General features: G+C 40.3%; 1 protein-coding gene across 10 annotated transcripts in view; it reads right to left on the reverse strand.

Moving 5' to 3' along the window:
• Window positions 1–15799, reverse strand: part of WNK2 (WNK lysine deficient protein kinase 2) — a 133545-nt gene that overhangs the window by 33337 nt on the left and 84409 nt on the right. For all 10 annotated transcript variants that reach the window (XM_039474848.2, XM_074395576.1, XM_074395575.1 and 7 more), the window contains exon 19: window positions 15603–15722. In XM_039474848.2, coding sequence (XP_039330782.2) covers window positions 15603–15722 — 120 coding nt within the window. The remainder of the gene's footprint in view (window positions 1–15602; window positions 15723–15799) is intronic.

The raw sequence follows: 15799 nt of genomic DNA on the forward strand, positions 1-15799 counted from the left end.
GCTCAATACGGTGTTAGCTGCCTCTCACAGATTTTGACATGTAATATTTTCATTAGCATAATGTTCACGTCCTTCAGAATGTTTTATTAGTTTGCACTATAATTCCGTCTTTACCTCATGAGGTATTTATAAATGCATTGCTGAGCTGTCAAATGTGGGTATTTTCTAGTTGTCTTCTTGTTATCGAGTTCTGGTTTACTTCCAACTTTAAACAAAAGCATGCATCAAGTGATTTTGATTCTTTGAAACTTGTTGGTATGTGTGTTTTGGGTCTGCATAAGATTAAATTTAAAAATACTCTTGTGTGCACGAAAAAACGGTGCATTCTTCAGCTGCTGAGTACTTATCCTTACTGTACTTTAGTTTCTTTAGAGCCACCTGTCAATCTTGCTGATTCTCTCCCTGGCACTGTACAAACCATGCTCCGATGTCTTAATGTTAACTAACGTATTTTTCAGTTGTACAACTTTCATTTAGCTCTTATCTAATGTCCTATATGTGTAAGATGCTAATTCTGTGGTTGAAATTTTCTCTATCCCTGATTGTCTCCCTATTCCAAAAGTTAACATCTCCCATGATGATTGTAAATTGCTCCATTTGTTTTAGTTGTGTTAATTTTTACTTTATGTACTTTGAGGCTTTATTACTACATGTATGCAAACATTAAATTACTGTATCTTCCTGGCCAGCTGAATCTTTCACCATTACGTTTTTGCCTCAAAATCAATATTGATATAGACATTAGCTTTCTCTAGGTTAGTGTTTGTGCGCTTTTTCCATTTTGTTCTGTTTGTTCTGGTTTTTTTTCCACTTTTGACAATCTTTGAGACTTAGTCCATTTGCATTTAACTACTGATCTACTTGTGTTAAAACTAGCTTCTTACTAAAGATTACTATGTGTTCTTCATGTCCAGTGTTGGTGTTTCTTTCCTTCTTTGTCATATTTAAAAAAACTCCTTCCCCATCTGCCCCTCCACAAGTATGGAGTTTCTCTGCTATTCTACGAGTCTCACAGGGGTTTCTCCATAGACTACCATTCACATTCTTAATTTGTCTCTGCCCAGGCAACATGGAATCCTGGAGCCCTTTAAGTGCATTTCCTACCCCCGATAAATATGCCCCATTTTCATGCATTTTAACATGCCAAACATTTTAAACCTCAAGATATTATTTCTTCGTCCAGTCAGAATTCACTCAGATCTACCCATCTATTTATAACTCCATCCGTGTTTGCTCCTACCTACATTCTGTCCTTTCATCTGGGGTCATTGTTCTGTCTAAAAATATTCCCTTTAGGATTTCTTTAATTGAGATGTGAAGGTGATGACTACTTTTCTCTTAATTTCATCTTCATTGAAGTCAGATCCTTTCACCAGGATCTGAGGCTGGGCTTATCTTCTTCAGCACTGCGAAGACGGCACTATTCCTTGTCCACTGGCATAGTTCGTCTGTACTGAGACAAGGGCTTCCAAATTTTTAAAGTTCCTGTTTTTTCTTCAGCATCCTTTAAATTTCCCACATGCCTTTGGTTTTCAGCATTTCACGACATATGCAAGTGCGGATTTCTTTTTTAACTTTCGGAGTTTGGAAGTTTCTTGAATTAGCGGCTCAGTGCCTTCGAATTCTCTGCATTCTCTTCAAACTTGTTTTTGCCACATTCTGTTGCGTTCTGGGACTCCCATTACATAATGTGTTTGACCATCTCACTGTAACCTCTGTATTTCTTAGCACCTCTCTTCTATTTTCTACTGTTTTCATTATCCTTATTTTACTTTGGTTTCTTTAGAGCTACTTATTAAGTTTGCTGATCCTCTCTCTGGCAGTGTACAAAGCATCCTCTGACGTCTTAACTTTAACTAATGTATTTTTCAGTTCTACAACTTTCATTTAGCTCTTTTTCTGGCATAGTTTCTCATGTTTTGACAAAAATTTCAACCTCGTCATTTGTTTCTTTTAACATAGTAGGCAAACGTAGTTCTCAGTCTGATAACTCCGCCACTGGGAACCTCTGCTGGCATGCGCTGTTACTGCTGTTTGGACCTAAATAGCTTCATTTAGTTGTAATTGTTGCAACTAGTTGCACATATCTAAGTTTTGACACAGGTACATAAGTAAAATCATCACAATCAATGATGACTATGTCATCAGCCCTCCTGGATGTTTCCTTGTGAGCCTTGTGTCTGTTCTTCCCTCTGCTTTCCTGCCACACCTTTCCCCCCATCTACTGATCTGCTTTCAGCCCCACAGACAAGTGCATTTTCTGGAACTTTATGTATGTGCAGTCACATAGCAAGCATTCTTCCTTGTGTCTTTTCATTCAGCCTAATTATTCCGAGAATCACCCACGCTGCAATGAGTATCAACGATTCATTCCTTTTCATTGCAGAGTAGTAGTACAGTGTAGGCATAAACCACAAAGCGTTTCACAAAGGCACGTGGAAAAATTCAAAGAAAGTTAGAGAAAAAACAGTTCATTAGAGCTCTGGAAGCTTCTGCCACAGTACAGACAACACATGCCAGTAGACAAGGAATAGTGCTGGCCTCACAGCACTCAAAATAAGCCGCAGCCTCAAATCCTGGGGAGAGGATCTGACTTCAGTGAAGAAAAAATTAACACATAAGCATTCATCAGCTGCACACTTCAACTGAAGGAATGTGAAGGACGGACACCTGAAACGTTTCCAGGTCTCGGCTATTATCAATAACACTGCTTTGAACATTCCTTTGTCAAGTCTTTGCCTAGGCATCTGTTTTAACTGATTTTGATTAAATACACAGAAGTAAAATGGCTGGATCACAAGGTATCTGCACATGCACTTTTTAAAGAAATTACCAAACTGTTTTCCAAAGTGGTCGTACCATTTCATAGAGTGCATAAGAGTTCCAGTTCCTCCATGGCCTCGTCAACACATGATCTGTTAAAGTTTAAGTTATTTTAAAGGTTATGTGGTGTCTCATTGTGGTATTAATTTGCATTTCTCAACTGAATAACCATCTTTTCACATACTCCTTTGGCATCCACATATCTTTGGTGAAACATCTGTACCAATATTCTCATTAGATAGTTTATTTTCTTACTACTGTCTAGTTCCTGATATTATCTGGATACAAGACCTGTATCACATATGCACTTGGAAAATATTGTCTGCTAGCGTCTGGCCTGTATTTTCATTCCTTTTGTGTCTGTCAAAGAGTAGACAGTTTAAATTTTAACGAATTCAGTTTACCAATTTTTGGTAAACTGATCGTGCTTTGATGTTATATCTCAGAAATCTCTGCTGACCCAAGGTTACACAAATTTTCTCCTAGATTTTCTACTATAAGTTTCATAGTTTCCAGTGTTACATTTAGGTCTACATTCTATGTTGAGTGGATTCTTGTATACAGTATGCAGTATGAATAAAAACTTTTTTTTTTTTTGGTATAAGGATGATCAACTGTTTCAAGACTGAAAAAGATTGTCCTCTCTTCCCCGAAAGTCATTTAAATGTTTATCAAAAACCAAGCATCAGCCAGGCATAGTGGCTCACACCTGTAATGTCAGCACTTTGGGAGGCCAAAGCAGGTGGATCATTTCAGGTCAGGAGTTCAAGACCATCCTGCCCAACATGGTGAGACCCTGTCTCTACTAAAAATACAAAAATTAGCCAGGTATAATGGCGTACACCTGTAATCCCAGCTACTTGGGAGGCTGAGAGAAGGAGAATTGCTTGAACCCGGCAAGCAGGAAGTTGCAGTGAATTGAGATCACGCCACTGCACTCAGCCTGGGTGACAGAAAAAGACTTTGTCTCAAAAAAAAAGAAAGAAAGAAAGAAAAAAAAAAAACCACCACATCTCTAGGTTGTGTGGGTTAACTTCCAGACTATTTTATTTTGTTGACCTATTTGTCTGTCTTTATATCAATACCACACTGTCTTGATTACCACAGCTGTACAATAATTATTGAAATCTGGTATTGTTAGTTCTCTGATTTAATTCTGTTTCCAAATTTCCGTATCTTTTGCATTTTCATGTGAAATTCAGAGCTGGCTTCTCAATTTCTAAAAAGACTACTGGTCTTCTGACTGCAGCTCATTGGCTCTGTAGGTCAATTTCGGGAGAATTAGCACTGTAACAATACTGTGTCTTCTGACCCATGAACAGAGCACTGGTCTGGATCCTCCTTGATTTCCGTGAGCACTGTTCTGCAGTCTTCATTCTACAGATGCTGCACATGTGCTGTCAGGTTGAACCGTCAATAATCCATATAAAAATAATTTTTTTAGCATTTCAATCTTCGATTGTCGTTAGCACACAGAAACACAATAGCTTTTCGTATGTTGATCATGTATCTTACCACTCAGCTCACTGACTGTAGTCGTGTTGGAGATTCCGTTTGCTTTTCGACACAAATATGTTTTCTGTAAATAAAGATGTTTTAGTTCTTTCTTTTCAATCTGGATGAGTTTTATGCCCTTTTCTTATGAACTGCCCAGAAGCTCCAGTAAAATGATGAACAGAGGTGGAAAAACAGACATCGTCGCCTCGTTCCCAGTCTCCGAGGGATGCTTTTCGGTAGTTCACCATTAAGTATGAATTTGCCTGTAGGATTTTGCATAATCCCTTCATCAGGCTGAGGAAGTTCCTTTCGAATACATGTCTTCTGAGGATGTTTACGACTGTTGGGTTTTGTCAAGCAGTTTTTCTGCATTTATTGAGACAACCATATGAATTGTTTTTTCTTTGTTTTCCAGTTGATCAATATGGTGAATTACACTTCTACAGCTTTTTGAACTACAGTTACTGTCTTAATGTGCTTGTCTACTAATCCTATTGTCTGTATCAGTTGTGGGCTGGTTTAGAATGCAAGGTTTCTCTTATGCTGTCCTGTCTCATAATTTAGATTGGATGCCAGATAACATAAAATTTACCATATTGGGTGATGGATGAATTTGTGTTACTATAAACATCCTTGAAGTGTGTTGTGGGATGCAGTTAAGTTACTTTGAAACAATTTAGTCTTCTCAGATCCTGCTCTTAAGATCTGACAGGTGAGATAAGAGGAACACTTAGTCTAGGGCTAATTATTCTCCAGGACTGAGGCAAGCCCCTTTTTTGTATTGTACCCAAAGCCCCTGGAATTGTAAGGCTTTTCAGCTGGCTGGCAGGAACAGACATTCCCAAGCCTGTGTGAGTTCCTGGTACCACTCCCTCCCTCTCATCCTTCGTGTTGGGTCATTCCCTGGCCTCGGTGAGTTTCCTCACACACAGTGCTCTGCTAAATCATCCAGGGGAATCACCTGCTATCTTCACACTTTCCTCTCCGCAGCTCTCTCCTCTCCAGAACTCCACCTTGGAAATTCTTGACATTCGGGTGTCCCCACACTCTCAGCTTGGTCTCCTCACCCCATGGTCTCTCAAGCTCTGCCTGGGCTCTTCCTTCCCTGCTCTGGAATGAGTCTTTTTCAAGGCAGTGGGCTGAAATAACTGTTGTGACTTTTTTTTTTTTTTTTTTTTTCAGTCTTGCAGGGTCCTTCACTGACTGATGTTCAAAGCCTTGAAAAAAACATTATTTTATAAATTTTGAATGCTTTTGAAGTGCTTCCTGAAGGAAAACAAATCTAGAGCCTATTATTCCATCTTGGCCTAAAGCAGAAGTATGAGGGTCCTTTTTATTGTTGGTGGTTTCTGCTGCTTTTCTTTTATGCTCTCTCACTTCTGTCTCATTATCTGCCTGGTTATCTTTTTCAACATATGAAAATTAAGAGAACTTTAAAACTTACCATAGAGTAAAATGAACTTTTCCTTTAGGGGTACAGTTCTATGAGTTTTGGCACACACGTATCCATTTAGTTATCACCACAATCAGGATACAAAACAATTTCATCACCCCAAAACATCTCCTTGCATGTTCCCGATATAGGAACACTCTCCTAACCTCTGGCAAGCACTGACCCTGTTCTGTATCGTTACGGTTTAGCTTTTTAAGAATGCCACTATAAACGGAATTATACGGTATGAAGCCTGTCAAGATTGGCTTCTTTCACTCAGTTTAAGGCCTCTGAGGTTCACCCATGTTGATCCATTTACCAATGATGTATTTCTTTTTCAAAGCACCATAGTTTTCATCTATTCACGCACTGCAGGAAAACAGGGTTGTTTCCAGGTTTGGCAATTAGGTAATTATGAGTAAACCGATAATGGTTGATTCACAGGTGTTTAAGTGAACATAAGCTTTCATTTCTCTAGGGTAAAAACTGAGTAAAACTGCTATGACATATAGTAAGTATGTCTTTTATAATAAACAGCTGGCTGGGTGCAGTGGCTCATGCCTGCAATCCCAGCACTTTGGGAAGCCAAGGCAGGCAAATCACAAGGTCCAGAGATCAACACTATCCTGGCCAACGTGTGAAACCCTGTCTCTACTAAAATACAAAAAAAAAAAAAAAAAAAAATTAGCCAGGCGTGGTGGTGAGCGCCTATAGTCCTAGCTACGTGGGATGCTGAGGCAGGGGAATCGCTGGAACCTGGGAGGTGGAGGTTGCAGTGAGCCGGGATGGTGCCACTGCACTCCAGCCTGGCAACAGAGAGACTCCATCTCAAAATAATAATAATAATAGTAATAAAATAAAAATTAAAGTGCCTGTTTCCCAGAATGGCTGTACCATTTTACATCCCCACCAGGAATGTATGCATTCCAGCTGTTCCACAGGCACACCCAGATTTGGTGCGGTCTATCATTTTAACAGGTATGCAGTGATGCCTCCCTGTGGCTGCTTTAATTTGCATTTCCACAATAGTCAACGATATTGAACACCTCCTCATGTACTTAATTGCCATCCTTATACCGTTTTTAGTGAAGTGTCTGGTCGAGTGAGCTGCTCATTTATTATGCTCATTTTACTGTGGAGTTTTCAGAATTCTTTATATATTCCTAGCACAGACACTATGTTGGATGTGATATGCCATTATTTGCTACCAGTCTGTAGCGTATCTTTTCATTCTCTTAACAGCAGTTTACACAGAGCAAAAAATTTTAATTTTGACACTGCCTGATTTATCCTTTTTTCTGTCTTTTTTTATTTTTATTTTTTATTTTGAGACAGAATCTTAGGCCTGTTGCCTAGGCTGGAGTGCAATGGCACAATCTTGGCTCACCACAACCTCCACCTCCTGGGTTCAAGTGATTCTCCTGCCTCAGCCTCCCAAGTACCTTGGATTATGGGTATGTTCCACCACACCTGGCTAATTTTGTATTTTTAGTAGAGATGGGGTTTCTCCATGTTGGTCAGGCTGGTCTTGAACTCCCAACCTTAGGTGATCCACCCGCCTTGCCTCCCAAAGTGCTGGGATTATAGGAGTGAGCCAGCTCACCGGGCCCATTTTCTCTTTTGTGTGTCATACTTCTGGTACCAGGTCTAAGAACTCCTGCCTGGCCCAGATCAAAAAAGATCTTCTCCAGTGTTTCCTTGAAAAGTTACACAGTTTTGCATTTTACATTTGATCCACTTTGAATTAAGTTTTGCGTAAAATGTGAGGCTTAGGGTAAAGGTGCATTTTTTTCTGCATAAGGATGACCGACTGTTCCAACATTTATTGAAAAGATTATCTCTTCTTGCATTGCTTTTGCATCTTTCTCAAAAAAATCAAATGGCCATATTTGTGTGGGTCTATTTCTGGGCTCTCTATTCTGTTCCACTGATCTGTGTACTAATCCCTTTGTCAATATCATACTGTCTAGATTACCGTAAATTTATAGTAAACTTAATATTCAGTAATGTGATCCCTCTAACTTGAGTCTCCATTTTCTGTTTTTTTGGTTTTTTTTTTTCTTTTCTTTTCTTTTTAAACGGAGTCTTGCTCTGTTGCCAGGTTAGAATGCAGTGGCACGATCTCAGCTCATTGGAGCCTCCACCTCCTGGGTTCAAGTGACTCTCTTGCCTCAGCCTCCCAAGTAGCTGGGACTACAGGCACACACCACCACACCCAGCTAATTTTTGTATTTGAGTAGAGACGTGGTTTCACCATGTTGGCCAGGATGGTCTCAATCTCTTGACCTTGTGATCCACCCGCCTCAGCCTCCCAAAGTGCTGGGATTACAGGTGTAAGCCACCGCGCCCAGCTTGATTCTCCATTTTCCAAACAATTTTAGCCATTTCTATTTCCTTTGTACTTCCGTATAAATTTTAGAATGTCCATATCTACAAAAAGTGATCTGCTTTAATTTCTGTTACTGCAATACATCTATAGATCCATTTGGGGAGAACTGACGTTCTTACTATGTTGAGTCTTCCAATCCATGAACACAGTATGTTTATTTAGTTTGGTAACCTTTGATTCATCAGTACTTTCTAATTTTCAGCATACAAATTTGCATGTTTTGTTGAATTTGTATTTATATATATCCTTTTGAGGGGAGCTACTATAAATGGTATTGCTTTCAAATTTTGGGTTTTCAATTGTTCACTGCCAGTATACAGAAATACTGGGGTATTTTTGTACGATGGCCATGTATCTAAATGGTCTTGCTAAACTCATTTATTGGTTCTAGGAGTTATTGCTGTAGAATCCATCTCATCATCTACATATGAAATCATGTCATCTGCAAATAAGATAGTTTATTTCTTCTTTTTTAATCCATATGCCTTTCATTTATTTCTTGCTTGTCTTTAAGTCTGGCTAAGACAGTTCAATGTTGAATAAGATGGGGAAAAACATATTCTTGCCTTGTTTATCTTAGGGAGAACACATTTGGTTTAAATATGCTATAAACAATGGGCTTTTATGGTGTGTGTGTGTGTGTGTGTGTGTGTGTGTGTGTGTGTGTATGTGTTAAGTTAATCAGGTTGAGGAAATACCCTTATTTTCTTAGTTTGCTGAGAACTATTATCTTTTGAGAGAGAGAGAGAGAGAGAGAGAGAGAGAGAGAGAGAGAGAGAGAGAGAGACAAGGATCTTGCTATGTTGCCCAGGCTGGAACGTAGTGGCCACTCACAGGCACAACCATAGCACACTGCAGCCTTGAACTCCTGGTTTCAAGTGATCCTCTTGCCTCAGCCTCCCAAGTAGCTAGAAATATAGGTGTGGGCAATTGTGCCTGGCTGGTTTGCCAAGGATTTTTGTCATGAACAGAAGTTGTATTTGGTCAAATGATTCTGCTGTATCAACTGTTATGATCATGTATTTCCTTCTTCTTTAGACAATTAACATGGTAGACTGATTCTTCAATATTGCTCTCCCAGCATACACCCACTTTCTCATGGCACGCTGTCCTTCTAATATATTGCTGAATGTGACTTGCTAATATTTTGAGAACATTTTCCATCTATGTTCATGAAACTTACTGGTCTATCATTCTCTTTTTTTGGTACTGTCTTTGGCTGGCCCTAAAATCAGGGCAGTGTTGGCCTTGTAAAATGATTTGGGAAGTGTTCTTTGCTCTTCTATTTTCTGGAAGAGATTTTATGGAAGAGGTATTGGTGGTGTATTTCTTTTAAGTGTCTAGCAGAGTCCACCAGTGAAACTATCTTGGCCCGGAGAATTCTTTTTGGGGAGATTTTTAACTACAAATTCATTATTAAAAGAATGAATTTAAAAATAGGTTTAGGGCTATGCAGATTATTCTATTGACTTTTAGTAGTTTGTGGCTTTTAAGGAATTAGTCTCTTTCACCTAAATTGTTCAATTTCTGTCTGTAGGCTTGTTCAGACTACTGCAGTATTATCCTTTATCTACAGTAATATACTTCTTTAATTCCTGTTATTGATATTTTACGTGTTTTCTTTAGTATTGGTATTTTGTTTTTTCCTTACAGTCTTGCTAGAGGTTTATCATTTTGTCAACTTTTTTAAAACTAAGTTCATTATTTCATTGGTTTTTGTCTATTACTTTTGTTTTAGATATCACAGCTTTCTGCTCTTGTCTTTTATTTTCTTCATCATGCTTGCTTCAGACTTAATTTGCTCTAGGTTTTCCTTGTTTCTCAAGGTAGAAGGCTGAGTTACTGACTTGACACCTCTTTTTTCATCTAAGCATTTTAGTGCTATGAATTTCCCTCTAAGTACTGCCTTAACTACATCCCACAAATTTATTATATTTTCGTTCTTATTCACTTCAAATTGTTTTCTAATTTGTCTTCCAATTTTTTCTCTTACCTGTAAATTATTTAGAAGTGTTATTTAATTTTAAATTATACTGTATCAGAGAACATACTTGACATAAATTCAATACTTTTAAATTTGTTTTTTTTGTTTTATAACTCAGAATATATTAATTGTTCTATATGTTCTTGAAAAAATACATTCTGTTTTTTTTTTTTTTTTTTTTTTGAGACGGAGTTTCGCTCTTGTTACCCAGGCTGGAGTGCAATGGCACGATCTCGGCTCACCACAACCTCCGCCTCCTGGGTTCAGGCAATTCTCCTGCCTCAGCCTCCTGAGTAGCTGGGATTACAGGCATGCACCACCACGCCCAGCTAACTTTTTTTTGTATTTTTAGTAGAGACGGGGTTTCACCATGTTGACCAGGATGGTCTCGATCTCTCGACCTCGTGATCCACCCACCTCGGCCTCCCAAAGTGCTGGGATTACAGGCTTGAGCCACCGCGCCCGGCCATACATTCTGTTTTTGAGGGGAGTGTTCTGTCAATGTCAGATAGGTCAAGTTGGTTGATAGTGTTTTCAGATCTTCTATATTCTTGCTAATTTTCTGCCTACTAGTTCTATTTATTATTGAGACTGTGGGAGTCTCCAACTATAGTTGTGGATTTGTCTGTTTCTGTTTTCAGTTCCATTAGTTTTGAAGATCTGTTTTTAGGTGTATACACATTTAGGGCTGTTAGGTCCTTTGATGAATTTACCCTTTATAAATACGTAATGTCAGCTGGGGCGGGGGGGCGGTGGCTCATGCCTGCAATCCCAGAACTTTGTGAGGCTGAGGCGGGTGGATCATGAGGTCAAGAGATCAAGATCATCCTGGCCAACATGGTGAAACCCCATCTCTATGAAAATTACAAAATTAGCTGGGTATGGTGGCACGTGCCTGTAGGCCCAGCTACTTGGAAGGCTGAGGCTGGAGAATCACCTGAACCTGGATGGGGGAGGTTGCAGTGAGCCAAGATCATGCCACTATACTACAGCCTGGCAACAGAGTGAGACTCTGTCTCAAAAAAAATAAATAAAATAAATATGTAATGTCTCTTTTTAACCCTGGTAATTCCTTTGCTCTGAAGTCTGTTTTGTCAGAAATTAAAACAGGCAATCCAGCATTCTTTTGATTTGTGTTTACATGGTCTATATTTACCATTCTTTTTCTTTTGACCTTTCAGTATCAGTATTCTTGTATTTGAAGTTACTAATAGCATATACTTAAGTTGTTAGGTTTTTAAATTTAATCCATTCTCATAATCACTTTTTTTAATAGATGTGTTAAGACTGTTACCTCGAGGTTATCAGTATGTTTAGATTAAGGTCTACCATTTTGTTGTTACTTTTCTGTCTATTTTTTTCTCTCAGTTTTTTAATTAAAAAATATTTTACTTCTCTTCTTGTTTCCTCTTCTGGGTTATGTGAATTTTTTAGTTCACCTAATCTATTATGATTTTGCCTATACATATCTTTTTGTACAATTCTTTCAGTTGTTGCTCTAGGAATTCCAAAATGTATACTTAACATTTCACAGTCTACTTAAAATTAGTAGTTTACCTTCCATTTGCCACACTGGTGGAATGGAAGGTGGCCAGGTGTGGTGGCTCATGCCTGTAATCTCAGCACTTTGGGAAGCCAAGGTGGGTGAATCACCTGAAATCAGGAGTTCGAGACTAGCCTGGCCAACATGGTAAAACCCTGTCTCTTCTAAAAATATATAAATTAGCTGGGCATGACAGCGGGTGGCTGTAATCCCAGCTACTGGGGAGGCTGAGACAGGAGAATTGCCTGAACATGGGAGGTGGAGGTTGCAGTGAACCAAGACTGCACCAATACACTCCATCCTGGGCAACAAAGAACATAACTCCATTTCAAAAACAAAAAAGAATAGTAGTTTACCACTTGAATTGGAATGTAGTAATGTATAGGTAAGCTGCCATATCATAGTTATGTTATATATCACGAAAGCCCTATCAGACATTGTTATAATCTTTTTTTTTTTTTTTTTTTTTTTTACTTCAATTGTCAGAAACGTTTTCAAGAACTCGAGGAGAAAAACAGTCTGTTATGTTTTCCATTTCTGTTGCTCTTCCTTCAGCCTGGATGTTCCAAGTTATCTTCTAGTTTCATTTCATTTCCGTCTAAAGATCTATTGCAATTCTAATTTTACAGTAGGTATGCAGCCCATGAATTCCCTTAGTTTTCTTTATTTGAAAATGGCCTTACTTCAGCTTCATTCTTGAAGGGTATTTCCCCTGGAAACAGAATTCTGGGTGGACAGTTCTTTCTTTCAACACTTTAAAAATGCCCTGATGCTTCTTTCTGGACATCACACTTTCTGGTGAGAAACTATAGTCATTCACATTTCTGTTCCAATCTAGGTAATGCATAATTTTGTCTGGCTGTCTTTACTTTTCAGCAGATTGATTTGCATTTAACCTATTTGGTGTTTGCTTAGCTTCTAGCATCTGTAGACTTATGTCTTTCACCAAACTTGGGAAATTTTTAGCAGTATTTCTTCAAATGTGTTTTCAGCACTGCACTTTCTCTTTTCCTTTTGAGATTCCAATGACACACAAGTTAGCACTTTAGTTACTGTCCCACAGTTCTTCGAAGCTCTGTTTATTTTTTTTTTATATCTTTTCCCTGTTTTCCAGTTGGACAATTTCAGGTATTTTAACTTTCAATGTTAACAATTTTATTTGTTTCTTTTTTGCAGATACTTTCTACTTTATGATTTGTTTCAAGAATGTTTGTCATTGCTTTTTGAGTTGTATTTGTAACAGCTGCTTTAAGGTTTTTGTCAAGACCATCAAAAAATCTACATCGCCTTGTCACTGGCACCATGGCTATCTTTTTCCATGCAAGTTAACATTTTCATGGCTTTTCATTTGCCAAATTATTTCCAATTCTATTCTGAACATTTTCAATGACATTAGGAAATCCTGAGACTTGTTTAAGTCCTATGACGAATACTGGTTATTTTTGCTTCAGTAGGCAGTCAACCTGGTTAGGTTCAGACTGCAAGTTGCAACCTGCCTTCTACGGGCTGTGGTTACATGTCAGTTCTGTTTTCAATGCCTTCATAGTACTAATCTCATCTGAAACAGGTGTACTGGAACCTGGGTGAGGTCTACCCATTAGCTCAGTTGCCAAAGTTTCTTATATGCTATTAGGATCAGACGTATGACTGCACAGATTGGGGGTGAGCCCAGGAGTCCATAAACAACTTTTTAAGGTTACTCTCCCAAACTCCTTTTCTGTGCTCTCTGTCATACTTTCTGGTTCCCTAGGACTCACCTTTCCAAACCTCTGGACAGAAACCACCCAATTCTGTAGCTGTGCCATGAAAGACCAGGTGGCAAGATGACAGAAGAAAAAAAAAGTAACAGGTTTTGGTTCTGTGCTTCTAGAGCCCTGGCACCCTCAACATAAAGAACGGTTCTCTGCTCCATTTTGGCTCTTGCATGCTACCTGCTGTTCCTGTTACCCGCAGAACTGTGTGGGTGCTGGTCCAAGAGAAAGCGGGTGAGCAGTGGGGAGGGGTTCTCTCTCTTCTTTGAGCTTTACGAGTTGCTTCTCCTGGTCTGGGCGCTGGAACTACAGGATTTCTCCTAGAGGCTTCCCTGCCTGCACCAAAGCATTTGCTTCTGGTCGTTGGGGTATGCTTTGTTCAGACCAAGAAATACCAGAGGAAAATACTCAACTCACCACCAGCTCAGCGGCATTTTGAATTCTGGAGTGTTTCCCCAATCTTCCCACTGCTAAAGTTTTCCCAAATGCTCAGACAGCTGTGTCACACATCTGTCCAGGACTCACAGTGCATTTCAGTGGAAAGAAAATGAGTGCATGTGCTTCTTCTGCCTTACCCAGAAACCAACTCTTTGTTCATTTTTATTATGTGCCAGATACCATACTCACAAAACTGTCCATCCAAGTCATGAGAGGTCCCAGAATAATATTCCCTCCTGCAGAAAGGACTTTCATGCCTGAGTCCACGCACTCCGAGACTGCCCTAATAAGGGGCTGAGATGCTCTGAGGTGGGCTCCTCTCTCTGCAGGCCTGTCTCCTTCCAGCTGGGCCTTCCTCCTCCAGCACAGCACTTTGGCGGGGACACCCTCAGGGTCCTCGACTCTATAAGCTCTTTTTCTCTAGCCTAGTGAGGCTGCTGACACCACATGGCCTCCCAGCCACCCCTGCAGGAACGGGAGATGCTCCCCAGGGAAAAGGAGCCAGAAGTAGGCTCACATCCTATGTCTCCACCCCCCCCCCCGCACCCCAGCCTAGTAATTCTCCACCATGATCAGATTTCAGATGCCTTCACATAGATGACTTTTATCAGTTTTGGGTCATTATCAGTGGAGGGTTAATCCAAATTAACGGTTCTGTCACCAATTCTTCCTTTTTTTTAACAGAAAAAGAAACTAACTCTAAAAAGTTTCCTGAGGTCACTCAGTGCACAAAGAGGGTTTAACTCCGTTCTACTGTCCCCTGAACTTATGCCAGTGTCCCCTGCACCCTATATCGAAGGAAAACTTAGCTCTTAGAAAGGTTTTTCTTATAATTGGGTGTGTGTGTAATAAAATCCAGAAGTAATACATGAACATATTCTTACTTAAAAATTGAATCTTGTAGGCAAGCCTGCTTCTCTCTGATTTCTCAGCCCAGGCTGGGCCCAAGCCCTTTACCTGAGATCACCTTGTTTCAGCTGGTGGCTTCATTTGGATTTATTAGGATGACCTGTCCCCCATGGGAACAAATCTCCAAAAGATAATGGAAGTCATTGGAAGCACATGATACAAAATTTCAAAAGATTTGCACATATTTTTCATGAATGTGCCATGAGGTTATGTCAAGTTATATAATCAGTAACTTTTCCCTGCCAGCTGATAGGGGATTAAACCTTAAATTTGTTCAAGTGACAATTTTTAGCCTCCCAAAAGACCATCAAGATTTAACTGACAGCCCAAAGCACAGGCCTGTTGGCATTTGTACGGGCAGGTACAGGTGCAGATCGATGCACAGGGATCAACGCCTGTGTGAACACTTTAAAATCAGAGTCTCAGGGCCAAGAGGGACTTTCCCACCCCACCCAACAAAGCAAGTAGAACCAACAGGGGCGTGTCTGCTGCAGGTGTGCGGCGCAGAGGAAAGGGATGGGAGCAAGGAGTCGCCAGGTTAACACTGCGGAGGAAGGTAGCAGAGCTCTTCAGCACACACCTGTGCGGCCACATGAGCCACCTGCTTGGTGGGGTGACAGGGCAGACTCAAGCCTGGAAGCTGCTTTGACTGAGCTGATTCAGTGGAAAACAGGGATAAGAACACAGCCCCTCAGGATGCCCTGTACTGTGGGTGACAGGGCAGGGTGAGCCCCTGTATGGCCCTGGGCACCAGGCACATACCAGCGGGGTCATGCACAGACGGAGGCCTGTGAGTGAACCAAGGAAGGGCCTGGGTGGGCACCGGCTGCTCATACCTTGGCTGGCTTCTGGCGGCAGGGAACTTAGAGGGAGTGGGGGCGACGATTCAGGGGCCTCGGGCGTGGGGTGCTCAGCCACCGGACAGATGATGAACCACCTCTTCCCAGTGTGCAGGACTGAAGGGCAGAACAGAAACAGCACGCTGAGTGACTGGGTGTTTCTCCAGGCCGATGTGACCCCCACCACCTGCACC

The sequence above is a fragment of the Saimiri boliviensis genome, chromosome 2, assembly GCF_048565385.1.
Source record: "Saimiri boliviensis isolate mSaiBol1 chromosome 2, mSaiBol1.pri, whole genome shotgun sequence".
NCBI classification, from domain to species: domain Eukaryota; kingdom Metazoa; phylum Chordata; class Mammalia; order Primates; family Cebidae; genus Saimiri; species Saimiri boliviensis.